Raw genomic sequence first — 15,014 nt, forward strand, 5'->3', positions numbered from 1 at the left:
TGGGAACAGAAGGGGGGATTTTCTTGTATTCACTGAGTTGCAAATAAATGTACTGTGGGCTGATGGGAGGAGACTTTTCGTATTCACCCACTTTTCAATAAATAATGATGTGCCGGAGTAGAGAGGACACACAATCTGAACAGACCACTGTTTGAGTGAGTTCAATTGTTGTCATCAAAAGCTTTTGATACCTTTGCAAAGGGACTTCTTCACCAGAATCTCACCATTCAGTTAATTGAACACGCAAAGAGTATAATACAAATATTGTCTACTCTAACAATATAAATGCAACAGCTCACGGGAGACAACTGGTTCCAATCATTTGCATTTGTTGAGGGCAAAAATTTTCGTTTTGGCACGTAGACCCGAAAGGATGCCAACATGGAAGAACATGTTCATTAGAGACTGGACGAGAATTGTGCTTGAATAGCGTCAACCATACAGTAAAAGTTGTGCTCTACACTCTAAAAAACAGTTGGGTCAAAAGTAACGCAACTGTGGATCAAAAATGGACCAATCCACTTTATGGGTTAATTTGACCCAACTTTCTGGGTTGTTTTATACAAAATGACCCAAGTAAAGGATCTAATCAATATTTACGAGTTGTTTTACGCGGAAAGGCCCATTTCTTGACTCAAAGTTGGGTCAAATCGATCCAAGTAGAGGATCGGTCCATCCGCTTCACTTTGTCCACATTCTTAATTGTTACGGCAAATGTCAACAACCCAGAACAACGACATGAAAAAAAAAAAAGTCATTAAGGAATGTTATTTCTCTTTGGAATAATAAAATGTTGAACAACTGAAACAATATGAAAACTGTACTTTCCAGATGCACCCCATACCAAAAATGTAGTAAAGAAAAACTAGCGACTGCATGTCAATGTCATTTCAATAATACCTTTTTTTAAATACAAACCAACATAAGCATGTGACTTTCAGAAGTTTAGTGCAAATACGATCCGATTACGTTGCTGGTCAAACGGAAGCGAAGGCTAAAAAGTCAAAGTTAAATGTCGTTTTTAAGTTGAAAAAGTCCTCCACTTGGCTGCTTGCTGAGCGTAATCAACAATGACCGTTTCACACATTTTACAGGAAATGCTCAATGAAAACGTGGAATACGTCTTCATTGAAATGCTCACTAATGGAAATAATAACAATGTTGCGGAGGATTGGTAGGATTTTCTTAGGATTTCGTACGCCCGATTCTTACAATTTTGGACAAACAGGCCCCCGGGTCAAAATGACCCGTGAGCATTCGAACAAAGAAACGCAACAGGAGAGTGGAAGAAAAACGTCCGGACAGGATAAACCTGCTGGCTCGTCGTTATCCTCGTGAAAGATCTGCTTGCCGGCGCCAGCAAATCGTTCGCTTTGATTGGCCCTCACCTTGAAACCAAACCCAGTGTCCAAAACAAAAACCCACAATGTGGTTGCACGGAAAAGTTCAGGTGTGTCAAAGACAGGAACAACACCAACAATTGCTCTGTGCAATAATTGACGGAAGAATGTGCTCAACACGCTGCAATTGAAAATGAGCCAAAAAATACAAACACAAATCAACACACATTAAAAATTTTATGTCGGTCATAAATATATATATATATATATATATATATATATGTATTATGCATTTTTTTAAGGCAGTTTCTCGGTGTCTTAACATGTCAAAATATCTTAGTGATGTAACACGGTCACACTTTCCAATTGTTTTCTTTTGTTTCTTTCATGCTCATGCGTTGGTAAAAAAAAAATTAAATAAAATAAAAAAGACAACATCACAAGTGACTCAGTACGTGTTTACTTTTTTTCCACTGCTTGCTTACACTTTACTCAAGTAATAATTATTTCAATGAGTGTTTGCTACTTTTGCTTGAGTTATATAGTTTCTAAATTAAGAGTAGTCTTACTTGAGAACATTTTGGGGCGATTCCAACCGCCTGTGCTACTACGCCAGAATGTAAAGAAGGTAAAAAGTGTATTTTCACTTGCAGAGGCAGTACTTCATCATTGAGCTTGACCTAAATTAACCAAATTGTGATCTGAAAATACGGCAAAAGTCAGAGCGGCTTGCGTGCATTTGAGTAAAAAGGGATCTTGCAAAAGACCGACTCGGCTTGTGTCATTTCACATTTGACTCCTTGTAAATTTCAAAAGTCAAATCTTCATGCTGGGTCCGCTTTCATAAGCACAAATGAATATTAAGGCACTGCGGAATATCGCGTAGGGACACGCTCGCGCTCATCTCGGAAATTCATAGTTGAAATGTACCAGGTGGGTTTTATTGTTTTGACGACAGGGTCCGAAGTTCACGGCTTGATCTTTCCGGTCAGAGAACTGCGAGGGTTGAGCGATGCGAAGCGGCCCAGGGTCCAAATGGGGAAGACGTTCCTGTAGGAGGTGTAGCTGATGGCGCAGCTCTTGTTGAACACGCCCGAAATATTCTCCTGAACGAGGGTTACATCGCAAAGTCAACCGTCTTCTAACTACTCCCCTGAGCTTGACGGTCGGTTGGTTCGTGAGTTGCTCGTGTGAGGACGGTGGGCGGAACCTCACCTGAGGCCAGTCTCCATTGGGCAGCTGCTTGTCAATCAGCAGCTTGACGCCTCTCTCGATGGCCTGCTGCTCGGGATGCCTGCAGATGAGACGCGTCGTCAACACGATATTCAGCAGTAAAAAAAAAAAAGTTCATATTTTGACCAATCACGGCTCAGTTTGCTGACCAAAACCCCAAAAAACAGGTGAGCCGTGATTGGTCGTTACCTGCTTGCTCAGCACAGGTGATGTCATCTTTAGTCGACAGCAAGTGGAAAAATTCTTTTTTGAAGGTTTTAATTTGTTCATGAAAAATAATGAACTTATCACATTCATTATAGACAAAATATTATCTTTTTACTGCCGAAAATCCCATTCATTTTTTCATCTATATATGCTTCCCAACATTATTAAACCGTCTACAAATGTTTCGTTTTTTAGTTGACCCGCACCAAAAGAGGGTGTTTAATGTTATGTTGTGGTTCAATATGACAAATATTTCCCCCCCCCAAAAATCATATCCAAAAAGGTCAACATTTTTATGGGTCAATTTGAATGGAAGCATAATAGGAAGGTAACCATATTGTGTTAAACTAACCATAAAAATATATATATATATATAAAAAAAAATTATTACGCATATTTAACAATAAAACCTGATTTCATTCAATTACATATTTTTCTAACAATTCTATATTTTTACAGGTAAATTAACCCACAATACAACAGGCGGGTTACCATTATATAGCCCGTCAAATTGATCCATAATTTATTACATTAAATAAAATCTTGATTTTTAAAAGACACAAGATTTTTTAGCCCACAATATAACAGGAGAGCTACTTACATAATTGTGGGTCAACTAGTAAAAATCTAGATTTTTTTCCTTTTGTCTGTCTAAAGCAATTAATAATAATAATACGTTTGTTCACATTAATAAATGAAAAAAACATATTTGAAAAAAAAAAAAAAAAAAGCCTTCTTACTGAATCAATAGAAAATTCGCAAAAATGCAAAGCGTTTTAGCTTCTCCGCTTAGCAACAACCTGTTTGCAAGGACTACATCTCCGAGTTTCTTCACCTGACCGCCATGAGCCCCAACAGAGCCCAGCAGGTGTTGTGGATCTGCGCCGAGCCGCTCTGAACGTAGCGCCGTTGCTCGCACGACTCAAAATCTTCCCCCCAGCCGCCGTCCGCCATCTGTCGCTCCAACAGGAAGCGGCAGGCGTCTCGTACCTCCGCACATGCCTTCCTAGGGAAGGAAGAGGCGCCAGTTTGGGTCTGTGACTCGAACAAATGTGACTTGCTCCCACCTCTGATAGCCGCGTCCCATGCAAGCGAAGGCTTCCAGGCCGAACCACGTCCCGTAGGTGAAACACACTCCCCAGGACCTGAGGACGAAACCAAAGAGTTAGCAAAGAGTCGAACCTTGCCACGGAACGGGTGAGCTCACCCTTCCCAGGATCCGTCGGGCTTCTGAACCCTGCGACAGTAATCGAGCCCGTCCGCTAGAGTGTTCCTGGGGTGCAGAAACAGCAACGTAGTGATGGCAAAATGAAGCTTCATGAAGCACTTGCGATACTTTTTGACTCCTCAAGATGGCAGTCATGATTCAAAGATGCAATGCAAATGTAATCCATTTTCATTGCACTTGCCTTTATCTTTAAACCAAGAGCACCATCTAGAGGAGTCAAAAAGTATCGCAAATGCTTCATGAAGCTTCATTTTGCCATCACTACAGCAACGCACATCATTTGTTGTTTCTCAGGGAAAGCAATAATATTGTTGTCGGGGGAAAAAATGGCACACGTCTTTCTTTTTTTATTAACTCATTCACTCGCAGCCAATTTGACTGATGCAACCCCTTTCGCTCCCGGCTGTTTTACTGGATTTTGACTGACTTTGCGAGGCCCACAGAATATTGTGTTCCATTGTTATAAAAAGAAGAAGTAATTTCATAATAATTCATAAAATTTAGTTAAAATTAAAAATATATACTGCACTGTAAAAATTAAGTGTGATATTGATTTGTCTTGGTCATTTTTCTGCCACTAGATGGCATTGGTGACAGCTCAGTGCATTTTTCTTTTCATATTAAGAGCTGTCGAATCTTTAACATGAAGCAATTTTTGCACATTTTTAAAATTGTAAAATACAACTTGATGCCAGTCTCCACAAATATATGCATTATTATTAAATTCATTACTGCATTTTGATGTGGACGTGTCATTGCGATTAGAATTCCCCCGGTACAGGCTTTCCAAGTGAGGGGCGGTCATTAATCGCGCGTTAAAAAAAACGAGTGGCGTTAAAGAAATTTTAAATTAGCTCAAAATTAACGCACTCATTTTGACACGCGATTTAAAATAGAACGTATTTATACGTTTTTGGGAGCAAATTAGTTAATATAGTCAAAAGTAGATTTCCAGTTTGAAATCAGCGATAAAGGATGTTCTGACACATTTGGATAATTATTAAAATTTGAGAAATACATTTTGCCCTTTTTAAGCAGTCAACACACAAACTCAACATAATCACTTCCTGGAGATTTACATTTCAGTGGTCAGACTGAATCCAAGGATAAAATATCTTAACATTCACCGCCGTTGATGAATATACTTGTTCATGAATTTTTTTTTTTTATGGGGATAGGTGGGGGAGCGTGTGATGCCACTCCAATTTTGTAAATTTCCAAAACTTGGAAACAACTTTATTGCTGCACAACCACCAGTAGATGGCATCAGTTTCCTATTTTAGATATGAGATCAGCACAGTTTGTGAGCATCTTGCGAAACCTTTGTTTTAAAAACAGGGGGGAAAAAGCAGAATCAAACTTTTTCTTTCATTTGGTAGATTTTGTGTATATAAAAATCACTAAACACAATAATATGGTCTGGGTCTTGAAAATGTCAAAATGCTCTAAAATGGCCGGCAACGAATGAGTGTTCATATTGTCCATTTGAAGGTAAGAGAAGGTTTAGCGTAACTATCAGAAATGATCAAAAACAAAACAAACAACATCCCAACTCATTATTAATTGACACTTGCTAATGTGTGAAATGAAACATTACAATGTGTATTTGGATATGTTTGGTTACACGCTCCTGTTCTGTTTGTTTCTCACAAACCGTATTCTCGTTCCTCTGTCAATTTGCATAACTTTTCAAAAGCATCACAAAATAAAAAAGGCAAAAAAAAAAATCAAACACTGTCATGTATTTGTTGACGACACATTTTAAGCCGAGCAGACGAAAAGTACCAACTTTCAAATCTGTCAATTTGACCCGCAACATTTTGTGTGTGTGTACCTAATTTCCTCTGCGCGGTGTTCAGGATAGATGGTGTGGAAATGGCTGAGAGCCTGCATCACTGCTGACGTACACTCCACATAGGTGTAATCGATCATGATGTCACCTGTTTGCGAAAGGGAGATGAGGATCGTTTTGCAAACACGCACCGCATCTTCTTTCAAAGAGGAAACGTCTCAATATTGAGCTCGGAACGACTGAGTCAGACGGCAGCAATGTTGCAAGGCAAATGTCACGTTTGGATTTGGCTTCTCGTTTTCAGATGTGACCTTTTGTTGCTCGTGTATATTTCCACCGCTTGAGCAACGTGTCGAGGGTGTAACTCGCACGTCCGCTTCCCCGTGTGGGGATTCGGTTTGGATATACTTGGGTTAGAATCGAACACAACCCGCCTGAAATGCTTTTTAGGTCAACTGAAATGAGAACAACAAACTCTGTGACTGTGTGTTTATAGAGTATGCGTATCCTACTTCCTCAATGCAACACATCAAGTGAAGCGCAAGTATGTTACAGCATCTGGCAAGAAACTCACCAAACACCTCGGACGGGTTTAGCAGCTCAAGGAGTCTCCCCCCTCTCTTGGTTTCATATGTGGCAAACCCACCGTCTGAGTTTCTCATGCTCAGCAACTACGGAAAAAAAAAGATGGAAAAACGGCCGCATCACATTGAGAGACCAAAAAATAAAAATAAAAAATAAATAAAAAAGTATTCAAGCGGTATCCTCTGCCAGTAACTGACCACGTTGACGGCGTCATACAGGCGCTGCGGCGCGACAGGCTCGCCGACGGACGGGCACAGCTCCCGCAGCAGCATCGTGGACTTGAGGCCCTCGGCCGTGCAGTCGGCGACGATCCAGCCGCAGTCGCGGGTGCTGAAGGGGAAGCCTCCCTGGCCAAAGCGGTGAAAAGGGGGTGACGTTGAAAATTTTGATATCAAGTCAAGAGGCTTGCAAGGCGACACGACGTGCACCTTGTTCATTTGCCGGTAGTACTTTTGGTAATCAGGAGGATTCTCCGGGATCTGCGGGAGGGGAAACAAGTTTAGCGGAGGCATACACGGTATAACACAAAAAAAAAATGTATGTTCACATTCTACAGTGTTTTTTCCTGACATTATTTTCTTCCTGATGGGCTCTGTCAGATTTCCAGAAATAGGCAGCTAACAATGTTTTAATTGTCTCACCTGCGTGATTGTCAGAAACTGGTGGGCGCGTCGGAGACACTCGGCGAGTTCGGGGTTGTCTTGGGCTCCTGCCTGAAAGACCCCATTGGGAAAATGTGTTTAAACAACTGCATGATAAAAACCAACCAATATGGATCCTCTAAACTCAACACCGGTCTTCTTAGTCTTCTTGTTATGTGAACAATAATGTCCCTCAGCATGTTTTAAATAATGAAAAAAATTGAAACAAACATGTTTTATTGTGCTCAAACTTCTTGTGAAATGAACCATTAGAAAAGTAAAAAAATAAATAAAGAGAATTAAATAAAAAATATTAAGACAGAAGGGTAGGAAGAAGACTTTAATTTATGAAAATAAAGTTGTAAGCCAAAATATTGAGGAATGAAAAAATTTAGTTTTATGAGAAATCTTTTCATTATTGAATATAGACCTCAAATATTAAGAGAATGAAATAAAAAAAATTTAGCAAAAAGTTGAAATCCTATGAGAACAAAGTCCAAATCTTTAGACATCAACGCAATACAGTAATGTGAAAATGCAAGTACAAAATAAAAAATAGAGTACAGCATTAATAACGTCATATGCACAATAGAGAAAAATTCGATTGTTGTCCGTCTTTATGTGGAAAACTAATCAAGGCAAAATTCTTGTTAGTGTTGCTCGACATCTACAGTACGCGAGTAAAACTGTCCTAAAATCTCATGAGAAGTCAAACGCGAAGAAAAAGAAGGGGAAAAAAAAAGTCCGAGTGAATTACCTCAAGGAAAGCCTGAACAGCAAAGCAAGTATCCCACAGCTGGGATCCGTTGGTGCCCTGCACAAAAAGACAGAATGGATTTTTGCACCATTTCCCAGTAAAACAAGTCAATCTGACATGGAAGAAATCCGCTCACCTGCATTTTCATACCATCAAGCCCCAGCCTGGAATGCACAAATACACTATAATCAGTCAGATTGCATTATACATGTTTGTTTTTTAATCACCAAATGGGGGGGGGGGGGGGGCAACGATTGACTTCAGTTCCTCCATACGGTGTCAACGTAAGCACAATTTGAGCTGATTTAGCTTCATGAGTAGCTAAGCGGCTTGGACTGACCAGAGATAGTCGGGGATTCTGGACACATGCTCCTGGAAGGCTGCCGACGAGGGTCCGTCCATGTACCAGCGGACCAGCATGTTGATCGTCTTGGAGATCTGCAGCAAACATGCGCAGCCACCGTTACGTCGCTTGACGTCAGCCGACTTGCAAATTTGCTTTTCAAAAAAATGCCGTTTGTTGTTTCTGAAAGTTACGCAGAGTCATTTTTTTTTTGTACAATACAAACGCAAGCAGAATGTCTCCACTACCGACCGGCCCAATGCTGATGCATTTGGTGAAGCGGTCGTCGGCCTGGATGTGCTCGTACAGTTCTTTGACGGCCATCGCTCTCAGCGCGGCACTGTGGTGGGCCTCGTACACGTTGAGCGCGGCTGCGGAGAGGGCAAAGGGCAACCCGTGGTGAGTCGCAGACCAAGCGTGAGGGAAACAAAATGCTTCGCTTACTGTAGGCGACAGTCAGCAGTGTGCTGTGTGGCGTGTACATGTCACACGCTGCCACATTGTTTCTCTGAGCTGGCCAGTCGATGCGGGCATAGTCTTGGACATAAAGCTCCTACGTGGGGAAAAGCAGCGATGAATCCACTTTACATGGTATATGCAAAAAATCTGGAATTCATTCTCTACTGGAATTTTGTCCAAAAAAGAAGATTGGAATTTTGTCAAAAAAAGAAGATTGGAATTTTGTCAAAAAAAGAAGATTGGAATTTTGTCAAAAAAAGAAGATTGGAATTTTGTCAAAAAAAGAAGATTGGAATTTGAGCAAAACGGCAGACCTCCTGTTTCAATTTCAGACTGGGCCACTTACAAAACAAACAACAATAAAAAAAATGAGCGGTTTCAGCCAAAACGAGCAATTTTCACATTTTTTCCAATTGGCTCTTTTAGGCAAGTTTTCAAACATGTTGAGGCCTCTTAAAAGGTGATTCATTCATCTAGTAGTTAAGCACTGTTATTACAAAGCAAACAAGAAAAACACACGCAAAAGGAAAAACAACTCCAGTATCCGAAAATGCGGCTTGGCTTGAGTTCTGCCAGACGTTTTTGAAGGCGTAACGCCACACCGCCCCCTTGTGGCCAAAGTAGGTCAGGGCACCTGTCTGAGGCTGAGGACCAGGGCGTCCTCGTCAGCCACCAGTCGGACCGCGTAACAGAAGCTCATGGGGAGGTACACCTGACGACAGTGGCACCACAGTGACGACGGGTGGGCTGGCAGCCAGCTGGGGAACAGCCTGTCCACAAAAAGCAAGCAATAAAACAGCATGAAAACACAAACATGCAACAAAAGACAGCAAAACACAATTTCCCGCGGGTTTATTTTTTAGGGGTGTGTTCAACACCCGTAAAAAAAAAAAAAAATCTATTCTAATATCTGTGACAGTCTTTTTTTTTTACAACCACAAACAGCAATGATGTTCCTGTGTCAATTTGACCCAAGGCATGTTTAATTATCCGTGTCAGAAAAGGAAAATAAACCTAACAAAACCAAACACAAATCGCAATTAAAACGGTGTATATTTCATTAAGTCCATTACTAAACAACAACAAAATATCTGTCACTGAAGCGCTGATAAGGATGTATTTGATGTGTTTGATGGGACGTTTGGACCTTACCACATCTCTGGTAGAAGCGTGTTCATTCCTTCCCAGCCGTAGACATTTAAAATAGCCAGCCAGAATTTACCCCAGGACGGGATGCCCACCGCACCGCCTGCAGAAAATGTTCACCATTTGCTGATATTACAGCTGTGCTGAAATGATTGCGTCAACCCTCCTTTTATGTGATGGGTCAAATTTACCCTTTGGAAAATCTAGAAAATAATATTTGTAATCAAAATAAAAATACAAAAGTTTCTTGTAACTGACCCGCAATATAACAGGAGCGTTAATAAAGTAGCATGAGAATTTCCTTTGAACCTTTGCTATGCAGGTTGCCCCTCGCTCGAACCAAGTCGGGATCATCCGGATCCACGCCCAGAATTCTGAGCGAGGTGTAACTCAGAGCCGTGCCAAACACCGTCGACTTGTCTTCGATATGCCTGCCGACAAATAACGCACACGGGCGCAGATGTCATTCCCGCGCCGAAAGTTGCGCGACGTGTGCAAACCACAAAAGCACGACGGTTGCCTCACAGGCCCCAGCCTCCATCCGGCAGCTGAACAGAGCGCAGGTATCGCACCATCTCCTTCTTCCAGGCCTCCTCCAGACGGATCTTGGCAATATGGCAAGTAATCAGCAGACCTGCGATCATATTTTTACAATACTGTTTTCATGACAAACTATAAAACTAGTCCGCACTTTCAGACATGTCGTACCGGGTAGCAGGAAGAGCGGTCCGCCGTAGTCGCCTGCCCAGTGGCCGTCCTCGGCTTGAAGGTGGGCGTAGAAGTTCATGCCTTTCAGGGCGGCATCCGCGGCTGTGCGAGCCGCCGGGGAGTCGCGCACAAATTTAGTCTGTGGCCACAAATTGGAATTCTTATTCATCCATAAGGCTTGTTAGATTAGTTGGGGTTCATTTGGGTATAAACTTCCTAGTTTGAGGCCTGGAATTCACCTTAAAATGTCTGTTTCAGACCAAAATGGCAGACTTGCTGTTCAATTTCAAACAAGAGTTAGACTACGGCCCACACATATCAAGAACCTTGCTCAGCACACCCGTAACACAAGCAGGATCAAGTCTAAGTAAAAAAAAAAAAAAAGCAACGTTTTGCTGCGCTTAATTTACTGGACAATGCCATTTTATTTGCCATTTATTTGCCAGCGGATAACCAATCAGAGCCAACACTGTTTTGCAGTCTGCAATAAATGGCCCATTCATTCAAATCATATCTAAAAAGCACAATGACACAAAAATGTCTTAATTCTTCCCAATCTTAAATGCTGCTTTTTGCGATGACCTGGATATGTGTGAATTTCTAGCCATGTTGTAAATGTTGGATTATTAACATTGTTTTTCAGTTTCAATTTATATTATAACCGTTTTGGATATTAGTTATAAAGATATAAATATAAGACAACAGTTAATTCATGTTAAGCCAATCTATAGTCCTTTGTTCTCTTTTGCCTGGGATAAGGGTAACAAGTTTATTTTCTATATTATCTGGAGGGAGTAGAGTTTGTACCAGTCTGTGTCCGGTCGAAGAGAGTCCAAGGACAGGCTGATTTACTATTGTTTAAGTCTAATCTGATTTTGTACTCATGGGAACTTGATGCCTTTTTGTGCTGATGGGAGGGGAGAGGAGACTTTTCGTATTCACCCACTTTTCAATAAATAATGATGTGCGAGGGGAGGAGAGACACGCAATCTGAACGGAACACGGCTTGAGTGTCTTCATTTTGTGTGATCAGAAGCTTCTGAATAATTATACCTTTGCAAAGGGACTTCTTCACCAGAATCTCACCATTCAGTTAATTGAACACGCAAAGAGTACAATAATAATATTGTCTACTCTATCATAACCAACATGAAAACTACAGAGCAGTCTATTGTTGAAAAAATAAGTAATTTTCTCAACTTTCTAGGGGGTTCTACAGTGTGTGTGTGTTTTTTTTAAACATTATTTTAGGAAGCACACAATATGTTCTCTGACACCTACCGTGTCCAAGCCTAAAGAATGGGCCTCTAGCATGGTCTGATCCCTTTTTGGGGCGTCCACATCCTCCACGTATGACCAGGTCTGCCTGCCATTGACATTAGAAAGCCTCCAGCGCCTCAGGTCTGTAACCGCCTCCGTCTTGTACGGTCCCCCTCGCCTCCGCAAGTGCCTGGGAAAACACACCAAAGGAAGTCAACGTACTACATGTACAGTATCTCGACTGTACAGTTGGTGGGTGACCCGAGTCACGCACCCAGACTTGAAGTTACCCAATTTTAGGACTTGATTGCCTAAAACGTTGGAAAAACTTGTTAATCAAATAGGGCAAGTACAGATACTGAGTACAAAGGGGCTCACTGAGCAAGATTGTAAGATTTAGTTATGTCTCTTGTTTAACACAAGTAATGATTTGACTTGTTGCAATTTAGTGGGGACTCGACTTGACATGCTTGTTTTTTGCCACAGTAATTTGGGACTTGCTTGAAAGTAAGTAAGATTCGGTACTATTCCAATCAAAATTCAGTGCATGTGCATCTGCCCAGGCTGGTCATTTCAATGTTGCTACCTCAACAATATTTTGACAGGGATAAATACATGTTATAACACAAAAATGTGCACACAAAAAAGGTCAAGTCAAATCTTCACATATTTAAACTGAAATTAGCCATAGCAACCGACTTTTCATAAGTTTCATGGTGGAGTTTAGGCGAGCTCAATACTTACATTTTGTCAGCCATGCCCGGCAAACAGGAGTCCTCCACTGATTGAATGAACGTCTACAGGTACCACCGAAGGTTCCCGCCTCTTATAGTGTATTCATGGTACATGTAGTGCTTCAGGGAACTTATAGCGTTAAAAGTAACTAGTTTAGACTACCTCTCCCAGCAAGCCTAGCGGCAACGTTCGAGAACCACTTCACCATGGAGAGACATGAGCAGAGACCGATTGACCAATCAGACAGCGAAGAGAATATAGCGTGGGCGGAACTGGACGTAAATTCCACCAATCGGAGCGCTCGCAGGATGATAACTACACGTGCTCGCCTGCTGCTTCTGTTGATGAAATCACGAGTGACACGTTCACATCATTTTAAAACACAAAAGCAAAGACAAAACAACAAATGAGTTTAGCCTTGGGCTACAGTTTTTATTTTGATCCCCCCCACCCCCTACGGACAGTACAGTAATCATATCAACAGCGGATATACTTTGGCGGATATAACAAATGTAAGGATATTTTTTACCGTACAAAATACGTAAAATTTAATTGCAAACAATAACAAATATAATAACAAATAAATATATACTAACAATATATATTGTTATAATGTTCTAAGATAATAATATATAAATGTTATAATACGCAATCGTTACAAGCAACTGTATATCCGGTTTCCGGTGTGACGACGCAAATGACGTTGCATTTGAGGCTGCTGGTGCTACTTGGATACATACGACGCGGTTGAACATCAAAACGTTACGGCCAAACGTGTCTGACGATCTCAATAAAGGGTGCTTGCTTCGTTGGAGGTTACAGTTTGACGGACGACAACGCTGATCTTTTTTTACCCCCGCGTTTTGTGAAACTGTCGGCCGATTTCAGTTTCGGTGAATGCAACACCAGCTAAACCAGTGTTCCGCCATTGCTGAACGTTTCATTGACCGAAACTGTGTTAAAACGGAAAGTAAATACAACTGTGAAAGGAGTTTTTTTTTTTAACGATTCAGAAATGGTCCACAATTCTCAACCCGCTTCGTTACTTTATACACTACAACCAGCGCGTGTCACCTTGATTTCAGAAATGGCCGCTGTCGTACCGATAGTGTGACTGGCAATTACCCTCATGTCTCATAAAGCGATATTAAATTATATGGTTAAAGATCAGCTATTTTGAAATGGGTGTAGTGGTCAGGAATCTCCAAAAGGTGGTGCCTCTTCGCCGCGCCCGGCTGCGCAAGGACGTGAACACGCTCAGACACATCTTGGGCATCCAAAAGTTCGACTTGGGCGTCGTTTGTGTGGACAACCGCAGGATTCAGCAAATCAACAACATTTACAGGAAGAAAGACGAACCCACTGATGTCCTCTCGTTTCCATTCCATGAGGTACTTTAAATCTCGTATCGCTGCTGTAATGTTTATGGATGGACTTGTGTTTTGCTATTGCCCTTTCATTTCCACCAGGACAGATTCAGGAAACGGCATTTTTTTCTGGGTCAGTTTGACCCAAATGTGACAAGCCAACAAATCCCAAAATGTATCAGTAATCAACTCCCACTACCTGGCATTTCAATCAGCATTTCTAGTTGGTTAGTTAGCCTTTACACAGACTAGAAAAGATACACTACAATGGGTCCCTCTGACCCAAAAGTGCTTATTGTACTTTCATTTTCATCAGGATTAAAAAAATTCTCAGGTTACACGTAATAAGCCACTTCCCTAAGGGTCAGTTTGACAATAACATAAAACTAGGGTTGCGTCTATCCATACAGGCCGTTTTCTTTGCATCTTGAGAAATGACAATTGAGTCTATTGCGTTGGCTTTCCAGGGCCTGAGACCCGGTAAAATGCCGTGTCCCATCCACAGAGACGAGCTGAACCTGGGTGACATTTTCCTGGGTGTGGAGTTTGTCATGAAACAGTGTCAGGAGGATTCTCAGGATCTGCACGAAGCGCTCACGGTGAGGGGCCGCACTAAAATGACAGCCCAATTCTCACTGCGACAATGGCTTTGTTGACAACCACTGCTTGTGTCTTAAGGTGGTGACGGCCCACGGTATTTGCCACTTGCTTGGCTACAGACACGAGACAGAGGAGGAATGGAGTGAGGTATGTGTGCAGATGGTCGTGGTAAGTAGAAGCGGCCCACATGGGTTTTAACACTCCCGTTATCTTGTGGGTCAAATTGACCCAATCCAAAATGGATTTTAAAAGTAGCAAGTGTTGTGGATTAGTAACATTTCCTTCTGCATTTAAATGGGCCAATTTGACTCGCAACATAAAAAGAGGGTTCAACACACACCAGGCCAGACCCAAGAGCAGGTTTGCTGTTCCTGAGAAACAGATGTAACGAGTTAAAATGCAACATCTGCTGTATTTTGGAGACATTTTGTATTGAGATGGCATTTTGGTGTGGGTGCGTTTTTGTGCTTCTGCAGATGCTGCAGAAGGAAAGCTACATTCTTGGCGAGTACAACAGACTAACGGGGCAACATTTGCTGCCCATGATGAAGCCATGTCATCAGGGCAGGTGACGCCAACTTGTGACCAGTTCATTAAACACTTGAAAACCCAT

At 41.6% G+C, this 15,014-nt stretch overlaps 2 protein-coding genes across 3 annotated transcripts; one reads left to right on the top strand and one right to left on the bottom strand.

Moving 5' to 3' along the window:
• Positions 1 to 1,784: 1,784 nt before the first annotated feature.
• lss (lanosterol synthase (2,3-oxidosqualene-lanosterol cyclase)) lies at positions 1,785 to 12,514 on the bottom strand. Of its 2 annotated transcripts, none has more exons than XM_086091040.1 (22): positions 12,444 to 12,514; positions 11,721 to 11,889; positions 10,440 to 10,578; positions 10,257 to 10,365; positions 10,041 to 10,162; positions 9,738 to 9,834; positions 9,220 to 9,355; positions 8,571 to 8,679; positions 8,379 to 8,497; positions 8,124 to 8,221; positions 7,920 to 7,947; positions 7,784 to 7,840; positions 7,027 to 7,098; positions 6,814 to 6,864; positions 6,583 to 6,732; positions 6,375 to 6,471; positions 5,843 to 5,948; positions 3,988 to 4,053; positions 3,848 to 3,925; positions 3,616 to 3,786; positions 2,556 to 2,634; positions 1,785 to 2,446 (listed from the first exon to the last, which is right to left on the bottom strand). In XM_086091040.1, the coding sequence occupies exons 1-22, from the start codon at positions 12,455 to 12,457 to the stop codon at positions 2,309 to 2,311; spliced, it is 2,205 nt and encodes a 734-aa protein (XP_085947166.1). In that variant the 5' UTR covers positions 12,458 to 12,514; the 3' UTR covers positions 1,785 to 2,308. The 2 variants fall into 2 exon arrangements, with proteins under 2 accessions (XP_085947166.1, XP_085947167.1); XM_086091041.1 differs by having other exon boundaries at positions 2,302 to 2,446; positions 3,616 to 3,782.
• Positions 12,515 to 13,123: 609 nt separating this feature from the next.
• On the top strand, positions 13,124 to 15,013 carry ybey (ybeY metalloendoribonuclease). Its single transcript, XM_086091042.1, has 4 exons — positions 13,124 to 13,825; positions 14,269 to 14,400; positions 14,480 to 14,548; positions 14,878 to 15,013. The coding sequence occupies exons 1-4, from the start codon at positions 13,616 to 13,618 to the stop codon at positions 14,971 to 14,973; spliced, it is 507 nt and encodes a 168-aa protein (XP_085947168.1). The 5' UTR covers positions 13,124 to 13,615; the 3' UTR covers positions 14,974 to 15,013.
• The last annotated feature ends 1 nt before the right edge of the window (position 15,014 follows it).

This window comes from Leptonotus elevatus, chromosome 12 (genome assembly GCF_054856555.1).
Source record: "Leptonotus elevatus isolate MCC_2025b chromosome 12, RoL_Lele_1.0, whole genome shotgun sequence".
NCBI classification, from domain to species: domain Eukaryota; kingdom Metazoa; phylum Chordata; class Actinopteri; order Syngnathiformes; family Syngnathidae; genus Leptonotus; species Leptonotus elevatus.

Bases quoted from the DNA above. Each gene is read 5' to 3' on its own strand.
- lss (XM_086091040.1), bottom strand. The intron at 8,222-8,378 runs GTCGGTAGTGGA...TGTTTGCTGCAG, and splicing joins AATGCATCAGCATTGGGCCG to ATCTCCAAGACGATCAACAT. The intron at 7,099-7,783 runs GTAATTCACTCG...GGGGTCTTTCAG, and splicing joins CTGTTCAGGCTTTCCTTGAG to GCAGGAGCCCAAGACAACCC.
- ybey (XM_086091042.1), top strand. From the start codon at position 13,616: ATGGGTGTAGTGGTCAGGAATCTCCAAAAGGTGGTGCCTCTTCGCCGC. The intron at 13,826-14,268 runs GTACTTTAAATC...TTGGCTTTCCAG, and splicing joins TCTCGTTTCCATTCCATGAG to GGCCTGAGACCCGGTAAAAT. The intron at 14,549-14,877 runs GTATGTGTGCAG...GTGCTTCTGCAG, and splicing joins CAGAGGAGGAATGGAGTGAG to ATGCTGCAGAAGGAAAGCTA.